We start from the raw sequence: 15,656 nt of genomic DNA, 5'->3' as shown, positions 1-15,656 counted from the left end.
TATCCGTCAATAAAAAAATAAAAAGAAAAAACCAAAAAAACCACAGCAAACAACCCAAAACAGGGCAGTTTAATTTTCTTATCATTTGTGTGTTCACTGGAGTGGCACTTTTAATTTCCTTTAAGAACTTTTCCTTTGTATTTACAATCTGGCTAACTGTTTAGTGCAAGAGACCTAGCTTTTAGGATGTCTTGGCTTAGGCATGCCTTCCTCACTAAGCTTAATCATTTCCAGCTTTTTTTTTTTTTTTTTAATTTCTAGCTTTTGATTTAAAGTGAGATACGTGCAACTCTTCCTCTCATTTGAACACTTAGGGCCCAATGAGTGACTTCACTTTCACTTTTCACTTTCCTGCACTGGAGAAGGAAATGGCAACCCACTCCAGTGTTCTTGCCTGGAGAATCCCAGGGATGGTGGAGCCTGTTGGGCTGCCGTCTATGGGGTCGCACAGAGTCGGATACAACTGAAGCGACTTAGCAGCAGCAGCAGGGTTATTAGTTGGCCTAATTTCAATACTATTGTATTTTAGGTGTTTAATTCAGTTCAGTGAACTGCATGAATTGCAGCACGCCAAAATCGCAGCACGCCAGGCCTCCCTGTCCATCACCAACTCCCGGACAGGGAGGCCTGGCGTGCTGTGATTCATGGGGTCGCAAAGAGTCAGACATGACTGAGCGACTGAACTGAACTGAACACCTAAAATATAATAGTATTGAAATCAGGCCAACTAATAACCCTGCAGTGGGCCCTAAGTGTTCAAGTGAGAGGAAGAGTTGCACGTATCTCACTTTAAATCAAAAGCTAGAAATTAAAAAAAAAAAAAAAAAAGAAAAAGCTGGAAATGATTAAGCTTAGGAAGCCCAAAGATAGGGAAGAGAGCCAGGAGATGGGGTGTGGTCGAGTGGAGGGTAGCAGAGAAAGGATAGCCAGCCAGAGCGGTCAGAACACACACAACATTTATTAAATTCACGGTTTGAGGTGCCACCAAACCATTACAATAGTAACATCAATGATCAATAATCACAAATCACTGTAACAAATATTGAAAAAATTTGAAATATTGTGAGGATACAAAGGGACAGAATGCTCTTGGAAAAATGGCACTGTAGATTGCTCCAAACAGGGTTGCCACAAAATGGTAGAAAACCGTATCTGCAAAGTGCAGTAAAGTAAGCACCATGTCTTTACTTCCCTCAAGAGGTAATCTGTGTAGATTAAATGCAATAACCCTTGTTATATGTTTTAACTCAGTGCCTGACCTATAATAAATACTCAGGAAATAATTGCTGTTATTTTCAGAAGACTTGAACTAATTGGAAAGTAAGTTCACAGAAATTATGCCAATCAAATCACTGAGAAGATACAAGATTTGGGGCAAATTTCTAAATCAAAATAGTCCCTACTCAAAATGTTGCCTTATACACCATGCAGACTGCTTCTATTTTTTTTCCCCTGCTATCTTGTGCTGCTTGCAGGATCTTAGTTCTCTGAACTTGGATTAAACCTGGGCCCTGGCAGTGAAAACACCAAGTCCTAACCATTGGACCACCAGGGAATTTCTTGCTTCTTTATGAGAGAAAGAAGAGTAAATGAACAGTATGAGGGGAATTCCCTTGTGATCCAGTGGTTGGGACTCTGTGCTTTCACTGAGGAAGGCATGAGGTTTGATCCCTGTTCGGTTGGGGAACTAAGACCCCTCAAGCCGAAGGGTGGTGTGGGGGGCGGAGGGGGGAAAGCACGAGCTTTTAATACTTAATTTTCAGTTATAAAGGATGCTTGGATGTGCAAAATTTTCTGCTTAAGGTCTGTTCTGGATACCAGATCTGAACTCTGGAGTACTGGTACATCATTCACTCATGAAAGTCAGAAGAAGAAAATCTGAACATCTCTGTATAATGCTGATCTCAATGTGGAAAAGAACAAAGTATTGAAATTAACACTAATGTCATTTTCTCCTACATTTGGCATCACTGTTTATCCTGTCTGCAAGTTATTTTCTAGGTAGGAAAGGATCCTAAACACAAAAGATCCTCTATATCTAGTAATTATAAGAGTGTAGGTGATGTCTGGAAGGTTGGTGGAAGGGAGTTTCTTCCTATTCCTTAGAGTAGAGACAAAGTAGTTTAGTGCTGGGATGGATAGGTTATGGTGGACTGACACCTGTAAACTAACAAGAATGTCTCCTGGTCCTTACCAGACTTGATGTTCCCATCATCTCGGCAGATGCCATTCCAACGGGTATATAACGATGCTGAATGAATATTATCACTGGTGTGCTTTACTTCCTCCTGTTTCTGCCGAATCTTCTCCCAGTTTCGGACCAGGAACACATGATGCTTTAATACAAAGTTTCTATAAGGAAGGAAGAAAGGAGCTCCTTTATTCATCCATCCAATGAACATTAACTACATGTTTACTCTATGTAAGCCACTGGTATGATGATATAAATGAATACTTACCAGTGAAATCAGCTATTTTAAAGAGAACTACATATGGAGAAACATTATTCAGTTTTGCATCTTGATTATTTTCACATAACACAAAACATTTCTCTATAATATTTACAAATATCTGACAAATACCTAAAAGCTGCAACAATTTTGGCAACTGAAGCATGTTGACTTGAAGGTACAGCTTTATGCACTATTTGTAGAATTCTAAAGGAATTTGCCAAGATGAAGTATAGGCTTAGGGTCAGCTGTAACAAGGAGAACTGGGCTGTTAGATGTAGGTAAAGATATTTAAGATGGATATGCACTGGGCAAAACGTGTTAGGTACAGTGCTACTGCACGGATCTCTAAACTTAAATGAGTTATATGCATCTTGATTAACCCTACACAATTTTGATGATTCTATAATTTGATTTTCACTCTAACAAATATGTAAACAGATGGGACCTTAAGTCTCAAACTATGGGCCTTGGTAAAGGGAGGTTAGACTAATTTTATAGTTCGTGACTTTAGCTGCACATTGAGATCACTTGGGGAGTTGTACAAACTATTGATACCTGGGTTCTACTTCTGAAAATTCTGATGTAAGTGGTTTGAAGTGTGGCCTGGGCATAAGGAGTTTTAAAAAGCAACCTAAGCTGCTATGCAGCCAAAGAAGAGACCACTGGACTTCTTTTACTGAAATGTAAAATTTCTATGATTCAAAGTGAAATAGGATGAAAGGGCTAAAATTACAGTAAAGTTACAGATAAGGATGAACTTGCTAAGATAGTGGAATAGATAGTCAGGGAAGATGCAGGAAATGTCCCAAGACAATTTGAAAAATAGGACATACATATTTATTTCTCTTACTTCAGACACGGACAAATATCTCAATATACGGAAGAGCAAAGATGACTACTAAAGATCCTTTTTATTGCTCTGTTAATTTATCAACAAAACAGGGATTCTTAATCTCTCCTGTGCCATGCATTCCTTTGGCAGGCTGGTGAAGCACACATAATCCTCCTCTCATCAATGTTAACTAAAAGTATTTAAAATTTTAAGTAATTTTTAGTATACAGGATTAAAACCAAACTGAATAAACTGAGATACAGCTTGCAGAATATTAAACAAAAACCCTGAAGTTGTGATACAGAAATGAACATTAATTTTTAACACATGACAAGATCTAGTGGTGGGTTTAATAACCACAGTAATTTTAAGGTAGAGATGAGTACGAATGATATTTTGAGATATCTGTAACGCCTATAACATACTAAACTGTAAATATTGGTGACAAACTCATAGCAACTGCAACTACTAGATACACACGCACACACACATACACTTTTTTTCCTTTGGCCTACAGTCACATTTTAATAAAAAGTTACATTTCAGTTAGAAATTAGTTCCTTCCTCCAGCCAAGTTCACCCGTGAATGCTTGTTTAAAGTCTTCCTGCAAAAAACAAATGTCTCAACTATATACATGTTTAATAATTTTTAAACCGTCAAGCAAGTCACATAATTTAAAGAGTGCAGATAAGAAAATTTTCTTTTTACCTCTCCCGATTGGACATTGGCTTCATTTGTAATTGAGGGGTCAACCTTGTTGGAGTGTTGATGTTTTCACTGGGTTCCTCAGAGAGGTGGCCTCTCTAAAAAACAGATGGATTAGATTGCAAGAAAAACAAGATAAATCATAAATCACCTCAAAGAATACGAAAACCACTCTAAAGATGCCACCCTGTGGTACATCCCTTATTTCAGTAATTGCCTATATGCAGATATTTGGAGAAAATCATGAGATTATTATTTACCCTTTTCTTCAGCTTGTGCTTAGACTTCCTTTTCTCTTTTGACCGCCCAGACTTTTTATGTGAGGTCACTGGTTGGCTACTTTTGTTGCTGGTGAGTCCATTCATGCGTTGACTCTTACCTCCAATGATTCCTCGACATTTCTCAAAGCCACACTTACACAGTTGCTTTGAAGGGAAAGAGAATAACGCTTTTAGTCTGAAGTCTAATCTAAAAGTTTAAACAGAATGCCTGAGTATCTGGATACCCAATAATAAGTTTGAATCAAGAAATTTTCATACAGAGGAACATAACTCATTGTGAGTAAAATAAATATAAATGGTTTCCACTGTAGTAGAAAGGAAAGATTAAATTTTGGAAAAACTTCACGAGAAAAATTAAGAATTGACTGGAGACAAAAAATAATTGAACAGTCTCTTCTACAGAGTTCTGAAAGAACAACTGTGACATATGTATCCTAGATAAGTGGAACAAACAGTGAGTCTTTTCCAATGTATTTCTTAGTAGCTACAAATCAGTAATGTTCCCTGAAGGCTCATGTTATATAGAGTACTATCATAAAGTTCAAACTCCCTCTTGAATTTATCATTCTTACCTGTTTTTCAACATTGAAGGAATGAAAGTTGTAATCATAAGTGAGTTCAGTACCAGCTGGCATATCTTTAAGAGCATATAGTCCAATCCGGTACACGCCATTAACAGACCTATAGAGAAAGGGATAAGAGTTAAAGGCAGAGATTCATAATACCATGCCTGAGAACCAGAAAGGTTGGTATACTGATTTCAAATTTGCCTCTGTTTCTGTATCTAATCATTCAAGTTTCCTGGCCAGTCACTCCATCTTTAATCTCTTTTTTCTTCTATCCAGTCTGTATAATACTGACAGATTAATAGTCCTAAACCAGTTTTCTGGAAAACATGCTTTCTGCCGTCAAAGGTCAAACTTTTCTTGTTTGGTATTCGAAGTCCTTTTAACATAGGGCATTAGTTTACTTACTAAACAAATTACAATTATTTCCTATGGATAAAAATCTTCTAATTTCTACTGATCTCCACCTTTCTAACCTGTACGCAAGTGTCTCTTTTGGTCTATTTTATCTACTTTATTAATAAGGTATCATGTACTGTTCTAGATGCTTTATAGAGTAACATATAATTTTAGCTAACATTTACTGAGTGCTTTTTTCACGTTCTTTTCCATTATAGTTTATCACAGGATACGGAATATAGTTCCCTGTACTATACAGTAGGATTTTATTGTTTATTTAATTATTTCTGGCTCTGCTGGGTCTTTGTTGCTGCATAGGCTTTTTTCCAGTTGTGGTGAGCAGAGGTTGTGGCGCGAGGGCTTCTCATTACAGTGGCATATCTTATTGTGGAGCACGGCTCTAGGGTGTGTGGGTTTTAGCAGTTGTGTCTCTCAGGCTTAGCTGCTCCATGACAAGTGGGATCTTCCTGAATCAGAAATGAAACCCATACCTCCTACACTGGCAGGCAGATTCTTTACCAGTGAGCCACCAGGGAAGCCCTGTTTATCTATTTTATATATAGTAGTTTATATCTGCAAATCCTTAAATCCTAATTTATCCTTCCCCATCCCTATCCCCTTTGAAAAGTGTAAGATTCTCTATGCCTGCAGGTCTGTTTCTGTTTTATAAATAAGTTAATTTGTACATTTTAGATGCCACATACGAAAGTGAAGGTGTAAGTTGCTCAGTAGTGTCCAACTCTGTAAGCCGCCAGGCTCCTCTGTCCATGGAATTCTCCAGACAAGACTACTAGAGTGGGCTGCCATTCCCTTCACTAGGGGGTCTTCCTGACCCAGGGGTCACACCCAGTCTCTGGCACTGCAGGCAGATTCTTTACCATCTAAGCCATCAGGGAAGCCCAGATTCCACACATAAGTGGTATGATGTGGTATTTTTCTTTCTCTGACTTACTTCACTTAGTATTATAATCTCTAAGTCCATCCCTGTTGCTGCAAATGGCATTATTTCATTCTTTTTTATGTCCGAGTAGCGTACACACACACATACAGCAGCACATATACAGACACATCTTTATTCATTCATCTTTAAATGTCCCCTCCCTCTTGAACCTCCCTCCTACCCCATCCAACACCTCTAGGTTGTCAGAGCACTGGTTTGAGCTCCATGAGTCATACAGCATATTCCCACTAACTATCTTACATATGGTGGTGTATATATTTCCATGCCACTTCCTCCATTCGTCCTTCCCTCTCCTTCCCCTGCTGGGTCCACAAACCTGTTCTCTGTATCTGTGTCTCCATTGCCACCCTGCAAATTCCACTGATCTCTTGATGGACACTTAGATGGCTTTCATGTCTTAGTTACTGTAAATAATGCTGTTATGAACATTAAGGTGCATAAATTTTTGAATTAAGTGTTTTCTCTAGGTATATGCCCAGGAGTGGGACTGCTGGATCATACGGCAACTCTACTTTTAGTTTATTAAGGAATCTCCATATTGTTTTCCATAGTAGCTGCATAATTTGCATTTCTACCAAGAGTAGAAGAGGGGTTCCTTTTCTCCACACCCTCTCCAGCATTTGATACTGGCAGACCTTTTAATGATGGCCATTCTGACCAGTGTGAGGTGATACCTTGTTGTAGTTTTCATTTGCATTTTTCAATAATTAGCAATGTTGAGCATCTTTTCAAATGCTTGGTCATCTGTACATCTTCTTTGGAGTAATGTCTATTTAGTTCTTCTGCCCAGCTGATTTTTTTTTTTTTTTTGTAATTGAGTTATAAGAGCTGTGTGTATATTTTGGAAATGAAGCCCTTGTTGGTTGCATCATATGCAAATATTTTCTCTCAGTTCCTAGGTTGTCTTTTTGTTTTGTTTATGGTTTCCTTTGCTGTGCATGAGCTTGTAAGTTTGATTAGGTCCCATTTATTTTAGTCTATACCCATGGTTGGGAAACTATGGAGGCAGACAAATTCCCCCCAGGTCTTTCTAAATTTTTATTGGCACACAGCCACATTCCAAGATTGCTGACCCTTGTTCCATACCATAACATTTAAAATTTGATCCTATACTAAAATATATTGTATTAAAAACATGGGGGGAGGCATAACTTACAAGAATACAAAATTTTAAATGTATAGTTTGTTGAATTTTATATATCTCTACACTTGTGTAACATCTTTCCCAGTCAGTACCCTTCCCCAAAGAATTGCCACCATTCTAATTTTTATCCGCATAGAGATTATAGTTTCATCTGTTTTAAACTTAAATTAAATGGAATCATACAGAATATATAGTATTATGTACAATTATATGCCTACCTTTGACTCAATGTTGCACTCTATTATAGTATACCTTTATACTGCTGTGTAGTATTCCATTATATGAATTTAGCAAAATTTACCAATCTATTTTATTGCTGATAAACAATGGACTATATTCAGTTTTCAGCTATTATTAAAAAAAAAATTCCTGGGAAAGTCCCTGGTTGCCTAGCAGTTAGGATTCTGGGCTTTCACTGCTATGGCCTGGGTTTAATCTCTGGTCAGGGAACTGAGATCCCACAAGCTGCGTGGCACAGCCTTAAAAAAAAAATTCTGTGGATATTCTTGCACATGTCTTTTTTAATTTTTTTGCACCTGTCTTTTCAATATAAACACTCATTTATGTTGGGGATATACTTATGAGTAGGGTTGCTAGTTTACTAGATGTGTTTATTAGCTTTGGTAGGTACAAACATCTTTTATAAGTTGTCATACCAATTTACAGTTCCACCAGCAGTAACACTACAGACCATTCACGCTGTGTTATACCCTTGTTAACACTCTGAATGTTAATATGGCTTAATATTTTTCTCTGATGACTAAAATATTAAGCACCTTTTGATTACTGACTACTTTTATATTCTGACATGTCTATTACCTTTTTTAAAAATTGGATTGTCTTTTTCTTACTGATTCACAGATTCTAAACTTCATCCAGAAGTAAGTTCTTTGTCAGATAAATACATTGTAAATACCCCTTTTGCAGTGTATGGTGTGCTTTTACACTCAAAAGTCTCCTTTGGGTGAACAGAAATCGTTAATTTTATCAGTTCTTTTATCTTTAGTGCTATTTATATCCTGTTTAAGATAATTTTATCTATCCCAAGTATATGAAAATATTCTCCCATGTGAAAAGGGAACCCTCCTACACTGTTGGTGGGAATGAAAGTTGGTGAAGCCACTGTGGAAAACAGTATGGAGGTTCCTCTGAAAACTAAAAATAGAATTACCATATGATTAAGCAATCTCACTCCTGGGCATATATCCAGACAAAACTATAATTCAAAAAGATACATATACCCCTATGTTCATAGCACCACTATCCACAATAACCAAAACATGGAAGCACACACACACACACACACACAGGAATACTATTCAGCCCTAAAAAAGAATGAAATAATGCCATCTGCAGCAACATGGATGCAACCAGAGGTTATCGTACTAAGTGAAAGAAGTCAGAAAGACAAATACTGTATGATATCACCTATATATGGAATCTAAAATACAACACAAATGAATCTATCTATGCAACAGAAACAGAGTCAGGGACACAGAGAATAGACTGGCGGCTGCCAAGGGAGAGGGGAGTAAAAAGGACTGGGTTGAGAGTTTGGGATTAGGAGATACAAACTGATATATATAGAATGGATAAACAACAAGGTCCTAACTATATAGCACAGGGAACTATATTCGATATCCTGTGATAAACCCTAATGGAAAAGCAAAAATATATATAACTGGAATATATATATGTATAAATAGTCATGTCTGACTCTTTGTATAACATATATATATATATAAAATATATATGTATATATATGTATGCTGCTGCTGCTAAGTCACTTCAGTCGTGTCCAACTCTGTGCGACCCCATAGATGGCAGCCCACCAGGCTTCCCCGTCCCTGGGATTCTCCAGGCAAGAATACTGGAGTGGGTTGCCATTGCCTTCTCCAATGCATGAAAGTAAAAAGTGAAAGTGAAGTCGCTCAGTCGTGTCCAACTCTTGGCGACCCCATAGACTGCAGCCTACCAGGCTCCTCCATCCGTGCATTTTCCAGGCAAGAGTACTGTATAATACATTGTATAAGAAAAAATATATATGTATAAAATATATATATATATAATATGTATGTATGGATTATGTATATGTATACATATATGGATATATGTATAATACTATATATATGTATAATATATATATGTTAACTGAGTCACTAAGCTGTACAGCAGTAATTAACACAACATTGTAATTCAATTACACTTCAATAAAAAGTAAATTTAATAAATATTCTCCCATGTTGCCTATAGAAACATGATTGCTTCAATGGTGATATTTAGGTCTAAGAGTCATCTTAATTTTTGTGTGTGTATTGACGCAGGAGCCTATGACTCAGAACCACTTATTAAAAATCCATCCTTTCCTAACTGACTTGCAGTGGAACCTAAGTCATAAAATCGGGTGGCAGTACATTTCTGTGTCTTTATCTGGACTCTATTCCTGCTGCTGCTGTGTGCACTCAGTCATTTCTGACTCTTTGTGACCCTACGGATTGTAGCTCACCAAGCTCCTCTGTTTATGGGATTTTCCAGGCAAGAGTATTGGAGTGAGTTGCCATTTCCTCCTCCAGGGGATCTTCCTGACCCAGGGATCAAAGGCGTGTCTCTTGCATCTCCTGCACTGGCAGACGAATTCTTTACCACTAAGCCACCTAGGAAGCCCCCTATGCTATTCCATTTGTCTATTAATCTAGCCCAAGCAAACACCTACTCTTTTAATTACTGTACCTCTACAGTAAGTCTTGAAATTAGTAGTTCAAGTTCTTAAATTTTTTTCTTCAAGATCATCTTACCTTTTTAAGGTCCTTCACAATCAGATGTATGTTTTGGAATCAGCCTGTCAATTCCCCTAAAAATTGAATTTGAATTTATAGATCTGGTAAGAACTGGCATCTCAAAAATATTGAGATTTATAATCCATAAACATGGTGTACTTCTCCATTAATTTAGGTGGTCTTTTTTCCCAATAATGTTTGGTGGTCTTCAGTACTGATGTCCTACAAACTTTCATTCAGTTTATTCTAATGTTTTATGAAGTGGAAGAGAAGTGGTGACAGTGGACACTCTTATAGAATGTTGTTCATACAAGCCTATTTTTCTTCAAGTGTGTTAAAACACATGTAGCAGTTTATAACCTTAACCACTTAAAAACGTACAGTTCAGCGGTATTAAGAACATCCACGCTGGACTTCCTTAGTGGTCCAGTGGTCAAGACTACATGCTTCCACTGCAAGGGGCACAGGTTCAATTCCTGATCGGCTAACTAAGATCTCACATACTGTGAGGTGTGGCCAAAAGAAGAAGAAAAAGGAGGCAAAAAAGAAAATTCATGTTGTGCAGTCAACTCCACCATGCAATTCCATCTCTTTCTGTCCTGTAAAATGGACTCTGTCCCTATGAAACAATAACTTTCACTCTCCTTCCTCCAGCCTTAGACAACCACTACTCTATGCCCTCTACGATTCTAACTACTTTTAAACATCTCATGTAAGTGGAATCACACAGTACTATTTGTCTTTTTGTGACTGGATTATTTCACCCAGCATAATGTCCTCAAGGTCGATCCATGTTGTAGTATATCCCAAAACTTCCTTCTTTTTAAAGGCTGAATTTTATTGTACGTAAGAACCAGATTTTCCTTATCTCTTCATCCATTATGGACACCTGGGTTCTTCCACATTTAAGCTATTATGAATGTTACTAAAATATGGGGGTGCAGATATCTCTTTGAGAACCTCCTTTCAATTCTTTTGGATATACACTCAGAAGCTGGACTGCTGGATTATACAGAAATTTTATTTTTAATTTGTTGAGGAACGTCCCTACCCTTTTCCACTGTGGATATATCATTTTTATATTTCCAATAGAGTACAAGGGTTCCTATTTCTTAACATCCTTGTCAATACTTATTGTTTTCTGTCATTTCCACAGTAGCTATTCTGAGGGTGTGAGGCAGTATCTTATGGTTTTGAATTGTATATCCTTAATGATCAGTCATTTTGAATATCTTTTTGTTTATTGGCCATCTGCATATTTTCTTTGGAGAAATATATTAATATATTAAAGTTCTCTGTCCATTCTGAATTGGGTTTTTTGTTGTTGAGTTTCAGGGGTTCTCTATATATTCTTGATGCTAATACCTTATCAGATATATGACTTGCAAATATTTTCTCCCATTCTGTGGGCAGCCTTTTGATTCTGTATATAGTATCTTTTAATTTTTTAATGAAGTTCAATTTTTCTTTGTTTACCTGTGCCTTCAGTGTCATACCCAAAAAATTATTTCCAAGTCCAGTGTTGTGAAACTTTTGTTCTATGTCTTCAAGTTTTTTTTTTTTTTTTTTTTTTTATTTGTCTCCCACGGACCCGGTCGGCCCGAGGCCTATGTCTTCAAGTTTTATTGTTTCAGGTCTTACATTTAGGTTCTTGAATGGTTTCAATTAATTTTTGTACAGTGTTTGGTAGGGGGCCAACTTCATACTTCTGCAGGTGGATACTGAGTTTTCCTAGCATCTTTTATTGAAAAGAGTATCCCTTTTTCACTAAACGGTTTTGGCACACTTGTAAAAGATTACTTGACCATATATGTAGGGGTTTGTTTCAAGGTTCTTTATTCTATTTAATGGGTCTATATGCCTGTCTTTATGCCTATACCATACATACTGCTTGATTACTCTAACTTTGTAGTAACTTTTCAAATTAAGTGTGAATCCTTCACTTCTGCTCTTTTTTAGGATTATTTTGGTTATTTGGGGGTCCTTTGAGATTCCATATGAATTTTCAGATAGGTTTTATTTCTGAAAAAAAAAAGGGGGGGGATTTTGATAGGAATTACACTGGCTCTGTAGATCTCTTTAGGTAATAGTGCCATTTTAATAAAATCAAATCTTATCTATGAACATGAGATGTGTCACCATTCATTTATGTCTTTAACAATGTTTTATAGCTTTCATTGTATAAGTCTTTCACCTCATTAAGTTAATTTTTAAGTACTTCATTCTTTTTCATGATACTGCAAATGGAACTGTTTTTATAATTTCCTTTTCAAAATGCTCAATGTTTGCATATACAAATGCAACTACAGAAGACCATACAATATGCAAACAAAGATAATTTTATTCTTCATTTCCAATTTGGATGCCTATGGTTTTTCCTGTGGTCATGTATGGATGTGAGAGTTGGACTGTGAAGAAACCTGAGCACCGAAGAATTGATGCGTTTGAACCGTGGTGTTGGAGAAGACTCTTGAGGGTCCCTTGGACTGCAAGGAGATCCAACCAGTCCATTCTGAAGATCAACCCTGGGATTTCTTTGGAAGGAATGATGCTAAAGCTGAAGCTCCAGTACTTTGGCCACCTCATGTGAAGAGTTGACTCATTGGAAAAGACTCTGATGCTGGGAGAGATTGGGGGCAGGAGGAGAAGGGGACGACCCAGGATGAGATGGCTGGATGGCATCACGGACTCGATGGACGTGAGTCTGAGTGAACTCCAGGAGATGGTGATGGACAGGGAGGCCTGGCGTGCTGCGATTCATGGGGTCGCAAAGAGTTGGACACGACTGAGTGACTGAACTGAACTATATCTCTTGTCTAATTTTCTTCTGGTTTGAGCTTCCAATATTATTTTGCATAATATGGTGAATGTGGGCATCCTTGTCCTGTTCTTGATCTTAGAGGAAAAGCTTTCAGTCTTTCACTACCGAGAGTTTTCATATATGGCTTTTATAATGTTAAGGCAGTCCTTCCATTTCTATTTTGTTGAGTATCTTTATCATGAAAAGGGAGTTGAATTTTGTCAAATGCTTTTTCCCTCCATCAATTGAGATGACCATGTGACTTCTTTTCCCCTTTACACTGATCAATTTTCCTATGCTGAAGAATCCTTGCCTTCCAGGATGAAATTCCACAGTCACTATGCACAATTCTTTTAATATGCTGGTGAATTGCTTGCTAGTATTTTGCTGAGGATTTCTGCATCAATGTTCATAACAGGTATTGGTCTGTAGTTTTCTTGGGGAGTCTTTGCTAACCTTTGGTATCAGGGTTATGCTTGCTTCATACAGTAAATTAGGAGGTGTTTCCTTCAATTTTTTTGAAAAATTTGAATTGGTACTAATTTGATAGAATTCACCAGTAAAACCATCAAGTCAAGGGCTTTTCTTTGTTGGGAGATTTTTGATTACTGATTCAACACATTTGTTAGTTACAGGTTTATTCAGATTTTTTATTTCTTCATGATTTAGTCATAGTAGGTTTTGTAGTTCTAGAAACTTGTCCATCTCAACTAGGTTATCTGATTTTTTGGTGTACATCTGTTCATAGTATTCTCTTTTAATCTTTTTCATTTCTGTAGAATTGGTAGTAATGTCCCCACTTTCATTTTATTTCTGAGTTTAGTAATTTGAGTCCTTTCTTCTTTATCCCTGTAGCTAAAGGTTTGTTATCTTTTTGAAGAACCACCTTTTGGTTTCACTGATTTTCTCTACTGTTTTTCTATTTTAGATTTTATTTATCTCTGTTCTCATTCTCATCTTTATTACTTCCTTCCTTTTGCTAACTTTAGATTTGTGTTGTGTGGTGCTAAGTTGCTTCAGTAGTGTCCAGCTCTGTGATCCTACAGATTGTAGCCTGCCAGGTTTCTCTGTCCATGGGATTCTCCAGCCCTAACTTTAGATTCAGTTTGCTCTTCTTCTAGGTCATTAAGTTGTAAAGTAGGCTACCCTGGTGGTTCAGATGGTAAAGAATCTGCCTGTAATGCAGGGGATCCAGGTTCAATCCCTGGGTTGGGAAGATCCCCTGGAGAAGGGAATGGATCCCACTCTAGTATTCTTGCCTGGAGAATTTCATGGACAGAGGAGCCTGGCATCCATGGGGTCACAAAGAGTCTGACACAAATGAGCGCCTAACACTTCCACTCTAAGTTGTAAAGTCAGCTTGTTAATTTGAGCCCTTTCTTGTTTTTTAATGCAAGCATTCATAGCTATAAAATTCCCACGCAGTATGCTGCTACTGCAGCATCCCATAGGGTTTTGGTACTTTATACTATTTTCATTCATCTTTAAGTATTTAATAATTTCCCTTGTGATTTCTTCTCTGGCCAACTGGTTGTTTAAAAGTTTGTGACTTTCTAAAGTTTCATGAATTTTCCAGTTTCCTTTATGTTACTGATTTTCTAACTTCCATCTGTTGTGGTTAGAGAAGATAACTTCTATAATATCTATCTTTTAAAATCTACTGGGGACTTCCCTGGTAGTTCAGTGGTAAAGAATCCACCTGCCAATGCAGGAGACATGAGTTTAATCTCTGATCCACGGAGATCCCACATGACGTGGAGCAACTAACCCCGTGAGCCATAACTACTGGGCCTGTGCTCTAGAGCCCATGAGCCACAACTACTGAAGCCTGCACAGCCTAGAGCCCATGTTCCACAAGAAGTGAAGCCACCACAATGAGAAGCCTGCTACTAGAGAGTAGCTCCTGTGCACCAAAACTACAGAAAAGCCTGTGTAGCAATGAAGACCCAGCAGAGCCAAAAATATAAATAAAAACCAATTGACCTGGTTGGGGAGTTAAGATCCCAGAAACCATGCAGTGTGGCCTAAAAAACAAACAGAAATCAGTGTCTCAGTGTGCCAGTTTTGGTTCAGTGGTTAAGACTCTGCACTGCTAATGCAGGTGGTGTGGGTTCAATCCCTGGTCTGGGAACTAAGATGCCACACGCTATGTGGCCAAAAAATAAAAAAATCTACTGAGACTTAATTTCTGCCTAACAAAATGTCTCATGTGCACTTGAGAAGAAAGTAAATGCTGTTGTTGTTAGGTGGGGTCTTCATATTTTTTTTAGATCTAATTGGTTTATTATGTAAGTTCTCTATTCCTTACTTACCTCTCCGGTTGTTCTTTTCATTATCAAGGTGGGGAGTTGAAGTCTCCCAATTATTACTGCAGAATTATTTCTCCCTTCAACTGTCAGTTTTTGCTTCATATATTTTGAAGTTCTATCATGTGTGTAAATGTTTATAACTGTTATATCTTTTTGCTGAATCTTTTTAAGAAACATATGGCCTTCTTTGTCTCTTTTAACCTTTCTGGGTTTAAAGTCTACTTTAGCCACTCCCACTTTATTTTGGCTACTATTTACTGACATGGAATATCTTCTTCCATCCTTTCACTTTCAACCTGATTGTGTCTTTGGATCTTCAGTGAGTCTCTTATACACAGTATACAGGTGGATGATGTATTTTTTGAATTAATTAATTAGGCTGCATTGGGTCTTTGTAATGGCACATGGGATCTTTTGTTGTGGCATGC

General features: G+C 37.4%; 1 protein-coding gene across 6 annotated transcripts in view; it reads right to left on the bottom strand.

Annotated features, from left to right (window-relative positions):
- Window positions 1–15,656, bottom strand: part of ASH1L (ASH1 like histone lysine methyltransferase) — a 208,062-nt gene that overhangs the window by 17,516 nt on the left and 174,890 nt on the right. For all 6 annotated transcript variants that reach the window (XM_040230325.1, XM_040230324.1, XM_040230328.1 and 3 more), the window contains 4 exons: window positions 4,845–4,953; window positions 4,252–4,416; window positions 3,995–4,089; window positions 2,195–2,352 (listed from right to left, as the gene is read on the bottom strand). In XM_040230325.1, coding sequence (XP_040086259.1) covers window positions 2,195–2,352; window positions 3,995–4,089; window positions 4,252–4,416; window positions 4,845–4,953 — 527 coding nt within the window. The remainder of the gene's footprint in view (window positions 1–2,194; window positions 2,353–3,994; window positions 4,090–4,251; window positions 4,417–4,844; window positions 4,954–15,656) is intronic.

The sequence above is a fragment of the Oryx dammah genome, unplaced genomic scaffold, assembly GCF_014754425.2.
Source record: "Oryx dammah isolate SB20612 unplaced genomic scaffold, SCBI_Odam_1.1 HiC_scaffold_28, whole genome shotgun sequence".
In the NCBI taxonomy this organism is placed as follows: Eukaryota; Metazoa; Chordata; class Mammalia; order Artiodactyla; family Bovidae; genus Oryx; species Oryx dammah.
Note: the sequence above shows the minus strand (reverse complement) of the source record. Positions and strands in the feature narration are given on the sequence as shown.